At 40.0% G+C, this 19,516-nt stretch overlaps 2 protein-coding genes across 2 annotated transcripts; one reads left to right on the forward strand and one right to left on the reverse strand.

Annotated features, from left to right (window-relative positions):
- Positions 1-2,260: 2,260 nt before the first annotated feature.
- cfl1 (cofilin 1) lies at positions 2,261-9,691 on the forward strand. The gene is made up of 4 exons (XM_079352671.1): positions 2,261-2,385; positions 5,478-5,788; positions 5,876-5,952; positions 8,704-9,691. Exons 1-4 carry the CDS (start codon positions 2,383-2,385, stop codon positions 8,814-8,816), a joined length of 504 nt encoding a protein of 167 aa, XP_079208797.1. The 5' UTR covers positions 2,261-2,382; the 3' UTR covers positions 8,817-9,691.
- A 2,476-nt stretch (positions 9,692-12,167) lies between these two features.
- On the reverse strand, positions 12,168-16,101 carry prss23 (serine protease 23). Its single transcript, XM_079352879.1, has 2 exons — positions 15,716-16,101; positions 12,168-13,929 (listed from the first exon to the last, which is right to left on the reverse strand). Exon 2 carries the CDS (start codon positions 13,913-13,915, stop codon positions 12,779-12,781), a length of 1,137 nt encoding a protein of 378 aa, XP_079209005.1. The 5' UTR covers positions 13,916-13,929; positions 15,716-16,101; the 3' UTR covers positions 12,168-12,778.
- Positions 16,102-19,516: the final 3,415 nt, after the last annotated feature.

Raw genomic sequence — 19,516 nt, forward strand, 5'->3', positions numbered from 1 at the left:
GAACAACATGCACTTAAGCGTCTCATTAGTTAGAGAAGCCAGTAAAAAAATCCAGTTTGGCAGTGTTTTTGAACTTAGATTTGGGTAACACACGCCTGATGAGTGAGTGTTTGTTGAACCACAACATTTGAAATTAATCCATCCTTTGTTTGTGGTCTGCATAAGTCTTACAACACAGAGAAAATGTCTCAGTTTCAAATTGTCTTAATTTGTGACCTCACAAGTTGGATTGTGGTTAAAAAAAAAAAAACCTCTCTTCCCTGTTTTCTCCATCCATGGACTCCACCTCAGCCATGAGCAAAACTTTTGCGCAGGTCTGCCATTTTTATCGTCTCTACAGAGCAGAGGAGTGATGTCTATCAGGAAAACTTAGAGGTATGATCATTGCATTTAAAGAGACACACACCAAAACTGAGCGTTCTGAGACAGCTGGTTTATACAGGGTCACAAACCAGCTCTGGTGCTTGATTCATGTTTTATTTTGACCACAGCACAGATGTTTCAGACCACAGGGAACTGTTTGAAAAGGGGTATAATATGTCCTCTTTAAATGTAACAGTATTATACATTTAAAAAAATGTTACAATTAATAATCTATTAGGGAGAATATGATGTGGGTATTAGGTATTGCTATTATAGGCTATGTAGTCAACATTACAATTAGCTAATGAAACAGGATGCAGACAAATTTAATATTTAGGCTACATGATTGCTTGTAGCCACAAATTGTGTATGTAAGTTAACAATGACCTATTGTAAACTTTAAGTGTGAAAGCAGTGACAATAGAGATCATTAACAGGAGAATGAGCTAAACGACTGTGTGCGCAGTTTAAACAAAGGGCTAGTATGAACAGTGCTATAAAGCTATGCTAACGCAATAAATATACTCTAGTTGTGACGTGCTTTGTGAAAATAGATGCTACTTTAATGTCGGATTTTATGATACGTTCATGTTTTTTTTTATAGCTAGTGTCCTTCACATTGGCTGTTTGTCCACATAATGAATGTGGGCCACCGTTTACAGGCTTTGTCCTTACAACCACAGCGCGGTTATCAGGCTATACAAAACCCACACTACAACAATAAAAACAGCCTCCGTATGATTGACCCCAGCTGTGATATTATTTCAGCAGCATCATATTGTCTGGTTGAGCGGATTCAGCTCCCTGCGTGATGTGTCGTATATTTGTGTCTCCCACAGCCCCTCATCCTCACACTGACCCCTCTCTGCGCGAGTCTCTCTCTCTCTTTCTCTCCCCTCCACGAGATGCCGTGTACAAAAAAACTGCTACAGCGAATTTCGTGTCCCTTGTTTCCTTATATGGTGATCAGCGTCGCGGCCCGACCCTCCTCGTGCTGTGAGCGAGGCGCGTGCACTGTCCGCCGCCGCCGCCGCTCACCGTACACTTCCATATTTGGAAGTAAGTCCAACAAAACCGCACATAGGACGAGGGGAGGGAGGTGGGAAAAGAGGGAGAGATGGCGCTTAATTTCCTCCCATCCTGAAAACCGCTTTGTGCCTGGCTGGTTGGTGAATGTAGGTGAACGGCAGCCGAACAGCATTAATCATTCCTCACCACATTGGTGTGATAATTAATAATACACAACGACAAGCAAATACACTGAGGGATGTTTATTTTATGTATTATTATTATTTTTATAAAGAGGTTGCAATACAAACAATATGAAAGTCAAGCTTCCGAATATCAAATATGTGGCCTGACCAAGGCTTTTGTTATAATCTTCGTAGTTACTCAATTGCAGGCTACTTTGGCAGTAATAACAAATCCTATAAAGTGAAATTATTAGCAATGATTTGTTGGTTTATACAAATAGCCTACATTAGGCTGAGAGCATATATATTCCCATCATGCCCTTGGAGTTTGATATGTGGAGCAGGACACAAATGCTAGCCGACACAGCCAAATGAAATAAACTAATGAATATAAGGTGGCAATATCAATGGGAAACGAAGATGAAAATTGAAGGCTAAATGTACAAATCAAAATATTGATACTGTTTAAGTAAACTGTAGACCGCAAAATAACAGTTTCAAATAAACCTTGTAAAATAATGTTTCGCTCTATTACCTTTTTAATTTGGCTAAGATACTAAAATTAAGATGTATGATGTTAGATTTATGACCCGATTTCACCATTAAAAACGGAGGAATATATGGTAAATGGTTAACCAGGCAGTAAACACAACAGTCAGACCATCGTGGTTTAGCAGACATGCGCTTCAGCTCGTGCACGTCCTCTGCAGGACCGCGCATATACGCGCGTTCACGTGTGGTTTCCAGTGTGTGAGCGAGACCGACAATTCATCATCACAGTCCATTCAATTTCCATTCAGACGCTGACCTACACAGAGCTACAGCAATGGTAGGTGTAACATCGTTATTATCACGTTATATGTATTCTTGTTGGTTAAGATAGCCTATATAAACTTAAACTAGAGAAGTGCATGGTCATTTAATGTTTATTTATAGATGAAGGTGTTAGTCAAGCATTAAACGATGTAAACCGGTTGTGTGTGCCGCAGAAGCTGCTGCTAACGCCGAGGCTAACATCGTCTGTCTGAGAGGCTGGTCAACAAATGATCCTTATATAAGACGCATTTAACGGTCAATACAGCTGGTGTAATTATTAAGCCACGGTTTCTTTTTTTTATTCTACGTTAAAGGGTCGAGAAAAAAAACGTCGGGGACCTCAAACAACTGGCGCCATTTCGTCCTTCTTTTTGGGTTTCACCGACAATAAAATCCGACAGCTGCTCGTCCTGTGCTAACCGTTGTCATGGCGCTGTTCATTAACACTGCATCATGTTTCTGTTATCTGTCCTCGTCGAAACCTGCGCTCATTAGTGTAACAGGCAGACAGGTGCACTCAAACTAAACTAACGGTCCTGCTGGCTGATGCAGAGGCAGAAAATGAGTCCCATTGTGGCTGCTGGCTGCTCGCTGTGATTTTCTACTTCTTTGTCTGTACGCACTTCTCTGGCTAACATTATCTCAGACGCTGTCGAAACAGACTGCACGCACCAAACTAGGTCATTTTCCCTCTCTGTATCATTACTTCGAGAATTTAAATTTGTTTATGACCAAGTTTACTTTGTGGCACTAAATATGTGAAATGTCCAACAACAGCAGACCGTCGCCTTTTATAGCCAGCTAGCGCACACACATGTGCGCGTGCTGCATTCATGGCCCCACCCTGAATTTGGTGCAAAGACCACTTCGACTGCTGCCCAATTAAAATACTCTACCTCCAGACTTTATTTACTGCTGTTTTGCTAAGTAACAGTTGTGCAGTGTTTGCATGAAGGTCGCTGTTAATATTTGATGGATTTTTTTTTACCATTACATAATATTTAGCTGGTGTTGGATCCGCTAGCTGAAGCTAACGGGCCGCTTGTCTATGAGGCCCCATGATTGTTACTGCGCATCTTTAGTAGCTGCGCATCTATTCTGTTCATTCATAGACGCCCATCACGCCATTAGACTCAGTCTTAAAGGGAATAATCAACAGATACATTTTTACTGGATCGTCAGTATACATTAAAGAGATATACAGGTTAATATACAGACAAATTATTTGTCCATGTACATTTTGTACTTTATTGTAAAAAAAAAAAAAATCACATTTTTTTCTTTTACAAGGCGTGTTAGTAGTGTAAAACAACTAAATGAAGTCTTTTTGGCATTTATATCCAATTTTGCTGCTTACTGCCTTCTTTGTTGAGACTGCACTATTAACATCCCGACTCAACTAAATCTGCCATTTGAACACTTTGTCTTCATAATGTAAAATCCACAAGGCCTTCGTCTGCTTATGAGATTTACCTGTGCCATGATCACGGGCGTGATGATCCTGTCACCGTTTACTTACTTTGTGATTTCAAGTCTTGTACTGAGTAAGTTAAACATAAAACAACATAGCGTAATCTGTATCAAACTAAAAGAGAGAGAGTGTTGAGAGCTCAGCTGGTGATGTTAGCTTGCTTTAATAACAAATGAGTTCTAAAAATAATTCTCTGGAAAACTAGGCCCAAGAAAGAGAGAGAAGTGTAAATGTTTTATTGTCTCATATGGTCGTAATTATTTCTCAGCATCAGTATGGAGTGAGACACGTGTCAGAGAGTATTTCTGGAGCAGACTTTGATATCATTTCAACGTTCTCTTCAGTTATATCAGGGCATGGTTCTTATTTTATTGGAGTGTGGGATGAAGGAAGTGAATGACTTTATTTACTCGTTAACTATTACTCTAAATGTTATCTAGTATAGGTTGAGAACACCCTGGGCAAACACACTGCCTGCTCTGCTTTGCAGTTGGGCTCCTTTCCTGTCTTTCCTGACTCCTTACTTCCTCCTTATTGTTGTCTCTATTTTTCCGTTGACACTGCTGAGAGATAGCAGTTTTCTCCCACCTAGTCCTGAGACGGCAATTTTCTGTGATGCCTTAAACGGAGTCAGAAGACCTGATGAGCGAGCTTATGGAGCAGCTGTGACTCTGGGACCTCGCTTGTGTTCTGTATCTCTACAGAAGCCCCATTGTCTGTGACTTGACCCCGCTCTGAATTGCTTAGTTTCTGACCACACCCTCAACCACATGGTCCTCTTTATGGTCGAGATACATGGCTGCTCCCTTTGCTCTCAGAAAACGCTTATGTGAAGTTTACTTACTCACAGTACTTGTCCCGTTCATAGCAAGAATTTGTGTGTGTGTGTGTCACATGCTGACCTCTCAGCCCTTTCCTGTCTGTACATAGTGGGGTCAGCGCCTCAGGACTTTAAAGATAAAGGCAACTGTTGAATCCTCTGAGTTTATTGTTAAGAGTGAAGTCAAACCAGTCTTGTAATGTATAAATGTATTCAACATCCAAAGATATTTAAGCATAAATAACACGTCTTAGATTTCTATTTCAGAAGAGATAAACCAGCGACCTTTCTCCCTTTTGATCAATATAAAGAGATTCAGTGATTCCTAATGTTGAACTTAGAGTGATTAGTATCCTTTTCTATGTAAACATTTAATATTTATATCATTGTGTTACTATTAATAAACCAATAGGTATTAAAACACATTCATCCTTCTGTTTTATGTGTTATACTTTCGAGGTTAGAATTTGTTATACCTTGATAATGTATATAAACTGGTCATTTTATCTAAACTATTAAATTACTATTATGGTGATATTTAGGACTCCATGATTTATGACTTGTTGTCTCGGCCATCTCTGCAGTGCTGCAGTACTTCATCAAAGACTTCACTGTGTATGCAATTTTGCACATTGAGGTTTGGATACTTGTTCAATATTTTTTGCAGGCTCAGTTGTATGGTATATCATTTTTGTTTTTTAGGCCATTACTAGCATATTCTGACAAATGTGTGTAGTTGTTTTAGAAAAAAGCTTTTGCTGTGTGAAACTTTGAATCCATAAAGCTCTGAGATAACAGAATGTTTTGCACGCAGGCCTCCGGTGTGAAAGTCACAGATGAAGTTATTGCAGTCTTCAACAACATGAAGGTGCGTAAGGCTCAGGCGAATGAGGAAGAGAAGAAGAAGAGGAAGAAGGCTATTCTCTTCTGCATGAGCAAGGACCTGAAAAACATTGTTCTGGATGATGGCAAGGAGATCCTACTAGGTGACTTGGGAACCACCGTTCAGGATCCATACCAGCACTTTGTAAAGATGCTGCCCCCAGATGACTGCCGCTACGCCCTGTACGACGCCACTTATGAGACCAAAGAAACAAAGAAGGAGGACTTGGTCTTTATCTTTTGGTAAGACTGCTCATTATTCAGAACTTGAATGTTTTGACTGCTGTTAAGACATTTGGATGTATTCATCTTTCTCCTCTCCTCTCCCAGGGCTCCAGACAGTGCACCCCTGAAGAGCAAGATGATCTATGCTAGCTCAAAAGATGCTATAAAGAAGAAATTTGAAGGTAAATTTATAAAATGCAAAGCTACTTGGCTGCAGCTCGTGCAGAACCAGACCCATGTTAAATAGCCATTTGCTGCTACTTATGTTAATTGTAAAAGGAACCTGCCGACCATTATCAGAAAAGTTATGGTTTACATTAAAAAATGGACTCCAAAGCAGTTACATGAATGTACTTATAATTAGTCGAACAGTTAGAGTCTTTGTAATGTGTATGTTACCTTGTCTGTTGAACATGTGACTATCGCCCTATCGCTCCCTCCAGGAAATACACTAGGCCAAACGTTTTTTTATACTATTGGATTTATATTTAATTCCTCCAACTCCTTTCCACCTTTAATCCACTTTGATTTTGCCATAAATCCACTGTCAAACTTGAATACAAAATGACGCTTAGTTAACATAAATTATGAACAGAAACTTACATGATGAAACAATACAGTAACCGATATATACACATACCTCGTTGGCTGCATAACCCTTAGAGGTAAAGAATCTTGAAGACAAAACAATAACAAAAAACATGCAGATATTGCACTTAAAAATCTTGCGTCTTGAAAAAAGAAAGGTATAGACCGTTAAATACACAAAAAACTAGAGACACATCCTTTGCACTTGACTTATGTTTCTGAAGTGTGTCACACTTTGTTCCCCCCGCAACAGGTGAAATATAGTTCTTACCTCTTTACATTAAATTAAATATCACAAATAACATTTAAACAAAAAACAAACTATGACATAAATCATGTTTATGGCAGTTAAACTCCCCTTGGTGACGTTACAGTGAGAACAGTCGGGTCTGGATTTCCAGCTGTCATAGACTATGGTGTCTCTCTCTGCCAACTCAAGTGAAGTTTTGAGGCTTTCGTTTCACCTTTGCATACAGTTTTGAGATTGTTACTTCACTCCAATGCTTGTGTGTCCATTACACATAGCATGACTTAAGTAAATTAGCCTTCCAAAATAGACGTATGTAGACGATGTCGTATATGACAGAAGGAACGTCATCTTGCATTATGATTTCTAAAAAAAGAAAACTAGAACCCTAAGGCATAGCTTCATATAATCAGATCACTTTGTCCGATTGGCGGCTTTCTGGTGATAAATTCAGCATAATTCTGGGACATCCAGAGGCTTTTCCATCCCACTGTTAAATATCAGTGTGTATTCAGTGACTTCCCGGATCCAATGCTCCCCCAAAAGCCTGTGGTCAATTATTTATACATTTTGTTGAAATGGTGTAACTTCTGTTAGCTCACTCAGCTAATGCTGGTGCAGCTATCTTGTTTTGGTTGAGAGACCAAAATTGTGATCAGCTGACACGTAAGGGCAAATGAGAAGCCAATGCAGCCTGAAACAGACGCCCTAGACTGCATTTGAATGGATAGGGGTGGCAAGGAAATATCGCCTAATAAAAGATTGATCACTGGATTTTATCAATATCAGATCACGCAAATAAAGAATAGATTTAAATCAGAACATTTATTTTAATCCCAGTCCTAGCAACTGTGTTGTTCTTGGAGGGAGAGACAAAAAGACACAGCCAGAGATAAATAGCAACAACGAGTAATACTATTTAATGGCTACAATGCCAGAAATAAGTCTAAAAGTATATTTGCATTATGATTGTCAACTTAAAGTTGCACAAATACATTACCTACTGTAGCAAACAAAGCCCCTGAACATCATGATTTATGTTAGCTGAAGAGTAATTATAGCTCACTTTGGATTAGGCAGAGATTTAAACATAGCTAAAAATAAAGTTATATTGTTTTCTCATGTCCAAAAAACAACAAAAGATGCTGAGATTTCATGTCAACTGGATTTTTAAAAAAAATGTGCAAAAAGATGAAAAGATGTTACACTGCCCCCACATGGACAAAAACAGATTGAAAATGAAACCCTGAAAAATGTCAAACCAAGTGTACTTGAATTAAGATAAACCTTCCATGTACAGTGTTTCATCAGCAAAGTGCAAGGATAGCCACAAAATGGACACGAGGCACAATACATTTACCATCCCTGAACTTCTGCATCTCAATAACTTTCCTCACTTAACTCGAGACAAGTGAATATTCAGCCGAAAGAGTGCTAGCTCAAAGTTCATTAACATTAGATTACATCAGATGTACAGTGTATGAAGAACACAGCTCGATCCTTTTCAACACATTTGGTATTTACAACTAGACCAGTTGGTGTGTAATCATACGTGCTACAGTTTACAATGACACTGATCTGAGCTGTCTGGTGGAGAAATCCTGCACCACAAGTGAGGCGGTAGATGTTTAGATGTGCGACTAGAGATTTTAGTCTAACATTTGAGCTTGGTACTTTAAAAATCGCATCTATCTTGTGAAGTTAAAGTTTCCGTCTTCATGACCTTAAGTATCTTCATGTCACAGGTTTAAAAAAAAAAAAAAAAAAAAATCATTATACTTCATTCTTTGCAAAATCAGTTTTGGCCATTTTTTATTTTAAATAATTTGTAAAATACTGACTATTTCAGATTTTGAGATTAGGGTGGTATTTTTTTTAGAAATACTCAAAAAATGCAAAGTGAAAAAATACAATTGTCTACCTTTTCTTGTTCAGATATGAAAGTGTACAATATTTGTCAGCATCCACCATATAAGCCTAAAAGGATTCATTATTACTTGAACCTTTCTTGTAAAGTATAGATCAGGGAGATACATTTCTCTAAAAATTACTCCTAGATTGTTATGACACTTTTTTTGTTGTTGTTTGCTTTTACCAGGTATTAAGCACGAGTGGCAGGTGAACGGCTTGGAGGACCTCAAAGACCGGCACACCTTGGCAGAAAAACTGGGCGGCTCGTCGGTTATCAGCCTGGAAGGAGCCCCTATATAAATTTTACCCTCTTGTCCTTCTCTGGCTTCAATCGAGGCCTGTCAGAAACATCTGTGGGGTTTAGCTGTTCATTCCAGTGTGGTTCGGAAAAGGGGCAAAAGCAGAATCAGCACCATATCTTGGGACCCTCAGGGTGGGATACTGTGGGTGGGTTTGGGTTCAAGTGACAGACAAAAAGAAATTTCACAAGCGCAGACTGTCATTCGACTTCACACAACATACAACAAATGAACAGAACACTTATGAAGAAAAACAATGATACAATGATGAAGGATGATGAAGATAAACTTTAAAAAAACAACAATGTTTTTGTTTAAGGACAGGGTTTTGTTCTCTGGGTCCATTTGAATGATTGCAGAGAAAGGGACAGGCATCAAACTTTAGTTACCAACCATAACATTTTGACAAAATTTTGTTCCAACTACATTTTTTTTGCCAAACTTTTAGAAAAGTTTCGTAAGTGTGTAGTTGAGACTAGTTGTAGTATGAACTGATTCCCTATTGATTGCACAAAGTGTGACAAACCTTCTCGGGGAAACACGGTTAGATGCACACATTTTTCTTTTGTTTTGTAATTCCATTGGTTTTTGGGTTGTTTTTTTTGTTTTTTTTAACATGCAAATTCCCAACACTGAGTGATTCCTTTTTATTTCCAGTTCTTGGTCAGAAAACCATGGCATTTGATGTAGTAACTGACAACATTCCTTGTACTTGTTGAAACCAGGATCCTCTTGATTTAAATCTGTGGTGTTATGAAGGTCTGATGGGGAGCGATGTGTATGTGAAAGACCAGCGGTCAGAGTTAAGACTGAATATTGAATGGTGGATGTTTTGTATCGTCTCCTTATCTCTAATAAAAAGCACTAAACTACTGATTTGTTCTGCACTTTTCCTACTTGTTTTTATTGCAGAAAGACTGAGAAATAGTAGATTAAAGATTTGTAAAAAGAGCTAAGAAATTGATTACCAGTACAACAGATTAGGATGGCATTTTATAGGAGTTCATTCGAGGAATGACCACAAGAAAAGGGAGGGCAACTCAAGGCTTCATGGAAAGACTTTCAGGAACATTTAGAAAGGATCTATGCTGATGCAATGGCCCTCTATACTAACTAAGAGCTGTGAAAGTTCTGAGCGGATGTCCAGGACCCATGAGAGATCATTTGATGTTAATAAATTAAAAAATGAGAGCTGTTGAGATTATAACCTTGGAATGTGCTTATTTAAGGCATTATGTAAATGATGATTTTGATAGTCATTTTTATTTGGATTAATAGGTGTGGCATGTTAAGGGTTGACAGCGTGTATAATAGCGGTGGATTGAGATGTCTATGTTGAAAAACAAAGGGGTTACTGAATACTGAAAGAAGCCGTATTGCACTTTTTCGACGGTCCCTAACTCCGTCGACAGTCACACATTCAGTTCTTTGCACTCCAAGCTGCTTCGTCATCTTTTGTTCTGTAAAGTTTATCAAAACGGTGAAACGTCAGTCTCAATCTGCTCTCCATCTTATCCTTAAACTTTAACACGGAACTATTGAAGGTAATCGACGCGAAAAACAGTAAAATATCTAACTAACTTCACCCCGGTCTAGACATCTAGGGAGCACACGCTCACATTCTCCACTGGAGAGACTGCAAATCTCACATTGACAAACTATTTTGTAAACTGTTATACGCTGTAACTGCACTCGTAAATTAGTGCTATACTTGCCCCCCGGAGTCTCGCCTTGACACGTCGTCACACTCTCCGGGGGAAACCACCGCCTCGCTGGACTGTGTGGACGGAGCCCGGATGGCATCAGCGTTACTTGGGAGGAGCAATGATGGCCAGGGTACTCTCTTGTCTTTAGCCCGTCCCTGACTATCTGAAGGAGGTATCACACCGGCAGCTCTAAACAGCCCCCCCCCCCCAAGACTATGGAGGGGGGGGGGGCTGTTTAGAGCTGCCGGTGTGAGGGGGCATATGAAACGCATGGGGGGGCACAATTATTATCAGCCAGTACGCCTATTTTAATAATACACATTTTAATAATACTATACTGTATTCGCGCAGCACGCAAACATCACGTTAAACATAACCTACAGCAATATGACCCGGTACACACCTGTTGCTATCGGTGGGCCATAGGGGGCCGGGCCGCCCGCATAAATACTTGTGACCCCCCACTTGAGGCACAGATCTTTTTTTTTTTCCCAACTTAATATTATATTATCATAGATGCAAATGATGTGGCGTTGATGTTGCATTCTTTATCAGTAAACCATCAAAAATATAAACAAACAATGGTGTGATTGTGTTTGATGGGAATTTACACTGCAACAGCCTTTCACGGACTGACTTAAAAGAAAGTTAAACTACATACATGATGTAGCCTACGTCACTGCATATTAAGTTTAAAAAAAAAAAAGATCTGTGCCTCAAGTGGGGGGGCACAAGCATTTATGCGGGCGGGCCCAGCCCCCTATGGCCCACCGATAACGACGGGTGTGGCTGCCAGTAAAGTCAATAAAGTTCTCTCAGTCAATCAGTTCCAGCTATCGCATCACAATACTTCCAAATTATTACACGTGTGTCTGTGCTGTTGGTGTCACGAAAGAGTGCCAGAGACTGGAAATAGCCTAGATGTTATGGCAGATTGTTTCCCTATTTGTGTTATTCACATTGACAATGAAAGAATGACCTCGGAGTGGGTGGGATGTGGGAGAGACTGCATTTCTTACCAATTAGGGCCTATACACGAATGACATAGCCTACTGGTGACCATGTGCTATGCAGCCGATAACTACTAAAAGACGACCTGAAAGGTTAAATGAGAATCTCAGGCGGTAAGGATGAAGATTAATCCTGGTGTATGCCTAAATCAAGAAGCACGAGTGCACATGATGGCTCTAAACACGCCTCTCGACCCGGCCTCTACCTTCCTTGTCATCTTTCTCACATCTTTCTACACACTCTTTTCTCCATTGATGAACCTGGTAAATTGAGTTCTTGTTTGTTGTGTCTAACAGGAGCTAACTGTTGAGTCTTCCTAAGGTGTCGTGGGCATGACAGAGTTGCAAAAACATAGAGCCTAATTGTTTCTACAATGTCAGAAAATCCTCATAATCGCCATTGCACATGTCATAAAGGTTATTTTAAAGTTCAGCGGTTTGATCAGCAGTACTAAGAGGTCCAGTTTATAATTGTGGAAAAGTAATATATATTTTAATGTCATACAGATGAATGTGCAGAAGAAATGTGTTCATGCCTGGTGATTAGGTTCATTGATGCTGCAGTGCCTTCAATGACCACAGGAGGACAACCATACACCATTCTTGAAAGCAAGTAAAGACCGTTCACCCACACACTTAGAATAAATCTCTGTTTATTAAAATATATTCGGCATTTGTCAAAAAATAATATTAACAATCTTTGTCTCCAATCCACACTAAGAAGAGTAAACTGTAAATGGACATGTTGAACAAAATCAATGGTGTCAGAATTCTGAATAAAATAACAATCCTTAATGAGTGATAATAATTTTAGACCTTTTCCCTAAAAGTCATAAATGAGACCATGACAGATGCTAAGGCAAAATGTCAATCCATAGCTGGAAAATAATCTGTTGCTACTCACACACAGGAGGAAAGGTTTTGTCTTCCTCTTATAAACGTCGCTTCTGTTATTAATTCTGTGGAAACACTGACTGTGTTATTAATCTGACTGCAGGCTGAAGCACATTAAAACATGGCGTAGAGATGATCTCACAGGCAAAAGGAAAAACTACACAGGAGAGAATTGACGTGAACAGACTTCAAAGTAGATCTACTCTACTCGTGGATCACTGGCAGGTGTTTTTTATATTCAATCCTGTTTTCCTCTTCTCTCTTTAAGAGATTTCATTCTATATCTTAATTTATATCAATCTGTTGGTTTTGTGGTTTTCTGCTTTCTTATCTTCCATGTTTTTATGTTCTTCTCAGTCGTGGATACAGTCTAGTCGGTTTCCATGCACCCAGTAACAGATCTGAGCAAACTTGAGAGGAGTGATCCGCACAGCCACATTGTAATCCCGGTTCTCCCCATCTATCTCTAACCACTGATGTCCAGAGAAAATACCAATGACCTTCCTCTCCCAGCGCTCTAAGCTGTTGTCCCACACTCTTCCGTACACCCCAGACCCGCTGGCTCCAGGTCGGGCGTCACAATGCTGATAAATCAAGTCACTAGACTCTTCTTCTACTGGGCAGAATCTGTAGACTAGCTCCCCAGATCTGTCGCTGTCAAATCCGGAGAAATGGATTCTCTTCCCTGCCAGGTCATCAGAGGAGGGGGCTACAGAAAGGCGCATGAAAGGACGCCGGTGGGGCCACCTAAGCTCCAGAAGGGCATAATCAAAGTCCATGCTGACCTCCTGAGGGCCCTGGATCCAGCCCTTCGGCACCCGGGTACGTCTCACCCTCACCCAGCGGATCAGAGGCTTCTTGGAGGAAGTGAGGCTGTCCCTAGTGCCATTGATTGAAAGAGGAATCAAGAAGCCCACCCTGAGCTTTCGGGCTCCCTTCACGTAATCTTTCCCATCATGCACACAGTGGGCAGCCGTGAGGACGTGCTGCTGGGACACAAGAACGCCAGTGCAGCCGGTGGAGATCCGCACCGCCGTAGAGAATGGGTAATCCAACAGGAAGTTGTCACCTTGAATGTTAAAACGTCCATCTGCTCCGTAGATTTGCCGCCGCATGCGCCTGTGTCTTGGCTTTAACTTCCGAGGTGACCGTTGAGCAGGGAGGCCTTCGAAGTCCTCCTCGCCTTCCACTTCTACAGTGGTGAGAGTGCGGGAGCCGTCTGCGTACAGCGTCTCAAAGGCCAGCTTCTCCTCGAGCTGCTCCCTCTGTGCCTCCTGCTCTCCTCGGTGGAGGCAGCTGGAGTTGCAGTAGGTGCTGAAGTCGAGCTGAGTCTGAGCGCTGAAGCGAGAGCGTAGAAGAGGCATGGGAGTGTGGGGGACCAGTGTGGGAACGTGGACAGGAGGAGGGTGGAGGGAGGACAGGGTGAGAGGGAGTAGGAGCTGGAGGAGCATGAGCAGGTAAGAGAGGAGAGAGCTCTCATGTGGTGTCATGGTGATGGAAGTCTCTGCAACGACAGGAAACAATCACACACACATAAGAAACGCAGCTTATGAATTTGTACATGTTCGTGAAGCAAACAAACAACAATGGAAACATTTGCACACAAACTAATCTCACATAAATCTTTCACAGTTGGTTGATAGCCTGTAAATCACAGCGATTGTGTGAATGAGGTCAGCTGGCAAAATCTTATTTTGCAACACAGTTTCATCTGAAGCTGCAAGCCAACAATGGACTTCTTGTTTCTACATCATAGATTACCAAGAAAAAAGGATTTTAGCCTGAATGAAACAAACAAGTATTTTGATGTTGGTTTGGCTTAATACTTGCAGAGATTTCCAAAGAAGGAAAGGAGAGATTAAAAAGGAAGTAAAACAGTAACAAGCATAGCTGAGGCCTCGAACAAAGCTGGGAGGATGATGTGATTTCTTCATTTAAAAGATGTGATGTGTTCAAAGACATGATTTAAACACCCACACTCATTTATTCTGGACTGAAGAAGTGAAAGAGAGGTTTTGCGTTTACAATATAAAGCCTCCAATTTCATCTTTGTAAAGGCTCAGAGCTTAGACGTTGTTTTGCGTTAAACATTAACTACTTCACAGTGTACGTGGGGCTTTCAGGGCAGATTAGCAGGCACAAGGAGATACTTGATCCTGTCTAAAGTCTGTGGACCCTGAGGCACGAATAGAGCAGGTGTGTGAAAAGTGAAGAAAAAAACAAGTCGAGGCACGACAGGAGAATAGAGGATTATTCCTAACAAAGGGCAGGGTTGGGCCTGTCCACACACCTAGTGCTGCTCCATGAAACTCTACAAAGAAGAGTGAAGCCCCTGTAAGCAGGGAGAGTACAAATTTCTCTCCTTGTTGATGTGTCAGATACATGACAGCTGTGGCAGACACTTGCGCATGATCTTAAGAGGGAAATTGACTTGTGAAAAACATTGCACAGAAAAGCCCTTTGTATATCATTTATTTAAACAAAAAAAAATATTTAAAATCAATAATTAAATATGAGGCTCTATTAATCCATCTGAGAATAAACTCAAATTATGTGATGAAGAGATTTTGAGATGTAAAGCTATGAAATAATAAGATTTTAAGACACATTGTCAAACATCGAAACTCAATGTTCAAAGCTCTGAAACAAAAAAGCCCAGTTTTTCTCAAAACACAGTGAAATGATTCATGTGCAGAAGATGAAACTACACTACATGAACATGTAGTGAAAATGTTGCTTCTTTTTATTCTTTCTTTTCAAAATAATACTACAGCTTTGAAGTAGAACAAACTACTTGTTTTAAGTATTTTGTTTCCTTTAGAAGCAGCTTGGTCTTTTCAAAACACTCCAGTGTGAAAAACTCCCTGTTCAGTTTGTTACTGTGATCTAATCTTGTCTTGTATATGCATGCTGCAGACTGAGAAGATCAGCTCCCCTAGACTGGCTATACAAGTCTATGTTGAGCTCTCACAAACATCTGTCAGACAACACAGAAGCAAAGGCTCTCTTGAGGCTTGAAATGGGAGGAATAAATTAGCCAGGGCAGTATAGAGACGGACATATGGAAAGAAACACCTGAAACCCTCATACGTGTATGTTTTACATTTAACTGTGTTTTTCATAGACATTTCATAGGCATGGTTAATAACCCCACACATTTCCACAATAAGACATCGACTGATGCATGCAGCTATTAGTAGATTAAACTGTTTCAAGCATGCCATTATATACATAACAGTGTAAACAATGCCCTGTGAGTCCTCATCAAGCCTCTACCTCATAAATTATACCTGCAGATTAGAGCTCGATGGTCCGTGTTTACATCTCTGTCAAGTTTTCCTCCCCATCAGTCGACTCCCTCAGGACAATTTCCCAGGTTTTCCTCATCATCTCCGGTGACAAGCAGGTAATCTTCTCCCTCTCCACTCGTGATCCTCAGGGGGGGAAACCCTGCTCGCTCTTTCACAGGGCGCACAAATAAAGCGCCAGACGCTTTGTTGGTCTGAATGTCCGGAGCCGTCAGCTCTCCTTGTGAAACCTGCTCAGCTCACACTGAGAGAGCAACAAATAAAAAGAGTCCTGTGTGAAAAGAAGTGTTTGCTCTCAGTAAAGCGTCCTCCTGCCTCACGGTCCTAAAGCCCCGCCCCCTCCTCTCTGAGAGGACACAGTTCAGCTACAGAGGAATTAAACTGGGCTAATTAGTTTGTGAGGCTGTTCAAAGTATAAGACATAAAACAGCAATGTGAGCTAAATCCTAAAGTTAACATGCTATAATTATATCAAGCCAACAATAAAAATGTAGTTAGTAAACATGATTTGAAGTGGTCTTAATGCAGATGTATGTGTATGTTTTTTTAACTTATGGTTTCTTTTACTGTGCTTGACGTTAATGCAGGTGTTTCGTCTTGGTGCTGCACCTTTGCTTCATTTGCAGCATGTTTCAGAAGTTACATTTGTTTTCAGACTTCTTCCTTTGCCTTTTATTTATCATCCTTCTGAATAAGCAGTCTGATTTTCTTAATATAATTCATTGAGGCTAAGTCTGTGCACATGTTGGCCAGTACCAACTACAACTAAATACAAACTGTTCTAAGATTTAGCATACCAATTAGCACTTGATACAAAATTGGCTACAGCTGAGGATTTGGACGGGTCATTATTTGGTTATAAAACTAAATATATTGATCAAATCAAAAAAGTGAACTGTCATGCTGATTGAGTCACCAGTTCATATACCATGAAAGTATAACCTATGGCAAACAAAAGAAAAGAAAAAGGAAACCCACTATTGTTAAGAACATCATTCAAACCCACTATTGCCTATTTTCTGCACTTAAAAAATCAGGGGGGAAGCAGGAGGATTTGGCCTTTGAAGATCATGCATTTCAATAAGTTTGGTTCTATTCAAGGTTTGTTCTTGTTTAAAGGAGTCATCTCCTTGCCACAGTGCCAAGTGCTCACTTATTAAAAGACTAATATTGGATCCCTGGTAACAAAATATTATGATGTAGGTCTGTTTAGGTTTGTGTTAAAGTTATTTTAAAATGTAGATTGAAGAAATTGATTCTTCCAGTGGTCTCATATCTATCTATCTATCTATCTATCTAGCTATCTATCTATCTATCTATCTATCTATCTATCTATCTATCTATCTATCTATCTATCTATCTATCTATCTATCTATCTATCTATCTATCTATCGATTTAATATTTAATATTTAATGGCTTGAATTAAGATCTGTGATTATAGTTTTCACTTTTATGACTGTCTTAGTGATCATAAGTGTAACTGTTATTCATCACTTTAAGCAGTTGGCACTTTTACTTGTAGCCTACAGCTTCACCCAAACAAGATACATCTTGTTTCTATAACTGATATGACTGCATTTCAGCTATCATCTGTGCCAAAGCAATTAAAGATAAAAATGAGGACCAGCTTGTGTTTGCACAGAGATTGTAGCTGGCAGGCAAAGGTCTGCTAGTGCATGTTGGCAGCAGCGTTATCCCCCCTCCATGTATACTTTCTTCCAAGGTCTTTCATCTCTCATCCGGGATATCTGCAAACCTGTGGAATTTGAGAAGCAGTGCAACTGACACTCCCATGGGGTTTGTCGAAGCTTCAGGGGTGGCAAAACAGAGCTTCCAGTCACAGCGACAGTGCTTTCAGGAATGCTGAGGAATCTCCCAACAAGGACACAAGTCAGGCTGCAGGTACAATGTGGTCGCTGTTATCCTCAGAGAAAAATGTTCTTCCAGTGGAAAAAAACACTCTAAAACTTCTCCTGATCCTGGCAATGAAATTTTCGTCTGGTTGTCTTTCTACTCAGAGAATAGTTTGGTGCTGACTGATTAATTGTTGACTATATGCTCGTGTAGACATGGAGGGAAATCACAGTGGATTAAAGGAAAGTAACAGAAAAACGCCCAGAGAGGTGTAACATGCTGTGTGTGATGAGGGTATCACTGTCTATTAGGCTCTGCGACTCAGACAGAGCACAACAGGTTCCCTTTGTGTGTGTGTGTGTGTGTGTGTGTGTGTGTGTGTGTGTGTGTGTGTGTGTGTGCGTGTGTGCGTGTGTGTTTGTGTTTGGCATTGAAAGACTTGATTCTGTGGATTCCTCTTTTTCCGTCCTCTTCTCTCTTCACTATTCCTCATAACAAAATTCTGCTCACATTGTTTTTCAGCACTGTCAAAACATCCCATGAAGAACTGCTATTAAAGAAGTAGCTCAACCTTTAGGAAATTCATTTGTCTGTGTTAAGTATTGCTACTGCTTGTGCAGTATTAGCAGTCAGTTAGCTTTCTTTAAAACAGACGTACAGAAGTTAAAAGAAATAATATTTAAGTAAATATGTCCAAAGCCGTATGATCCAATCATTGTACCTTGTTTTTAATATTTGTGAAATTACAGAAATGTGAAAATCAAATTATAACTCCTCAGAAAACCACAATACTTTGTGGTTTTCTACCTGATCAAACAACACAAATGTTACATGCGAGTAAGTGAGCTTTTGAGAAACAGGTAGGCTATGTGGGCTGAAGTTTTTACTTCGTATCCTGCCAGAATGCTAAGCTAAGCTAACAAGTTACAATAAATAGGAAAACAACATATGGCTTTAATAGTACAATAAAACCAGTTATGTCTTTATTTTGGCATAACGTTTTTATTGTCATCCAACATGAGTCAAGTAAGAACATTTTTCAAAAAGGTTTTGTTTTTTTGGGTAAGTGGGTCAAAGTTTCTTAGATGTTATGGAAACTTCCCTGTATAATTTTCTCGGTCTGTCAGCTGCTGTAAATTAATGTGTATGGCAAGACGTCTTTTCAAGATTAAAAAAAACCCTCTCAGAGCCCAGTATCCCAGCTGTCTCCTCTCTTTTATACGGTAGATTAGCAGTTCCCTGTCTGACACGTGTTTCGAGGTTCATTCATGGTTCAGTTTTCAGGGGAGGCACCTGCAGTATATTTGACAGTTTAAAGGAACTATCTGGCCTAAACTGTTGAATCCAGCTGTTTGTAGTATTTATTTTACCCATGTGTATTTTTTAACAGTGTTCATTCAATGTTCAGGCTTTACCTGATTATTCCATTCAACAGTCACAAGGGCCGGCATACATTTGTTGGAAAAGTGGCCCTGGGGTTGGTTTCTAGTCATAACAGGACTGACACTCACAGGACACATCAAAGACTAGTTCATACATGGACACCAGGTCGGATTGCCATTTCATTGGTCAGTAGCGTCGAGCAGCCACTGTTTTTAACTGAGCAGACCTTCTGGTTAGTGAATACAATTGTAAACATGAAAGCGTTTTCAACAATTTTGTTTGAGCATCTGTATGCAAAAAATAAAGGGCTGTCAGACTTTCATTTAACTGCATGTCAACTTTAAGACATTTTACGATATTTATCTTTACTTAAAGCTGTCATTAATTGCTTTATTCTTTTTCTTTTTGTAGTATCTTTTGCATCCAGCAGTGAAGATGATAGGGTATGTGTAACCAACAACACGTCTTTCTAATAAAGAGGAGCAGACATTACGGGCAGATTGAGCATAAAAAGAAAACAAAACGTGTTTTTGTTACCTGCATGG

The sequence above is a fragment of the Symphodus melops genome (genome assembly GCF_947650265.1).
Source record: "Symphodus melops genome assembly, chromosome: 9".
NCBI lineage: Eukaryota > Metazoa > Chordata > Actinopteri > Labriformes > Labridae > Symphodus > Symphodus melops.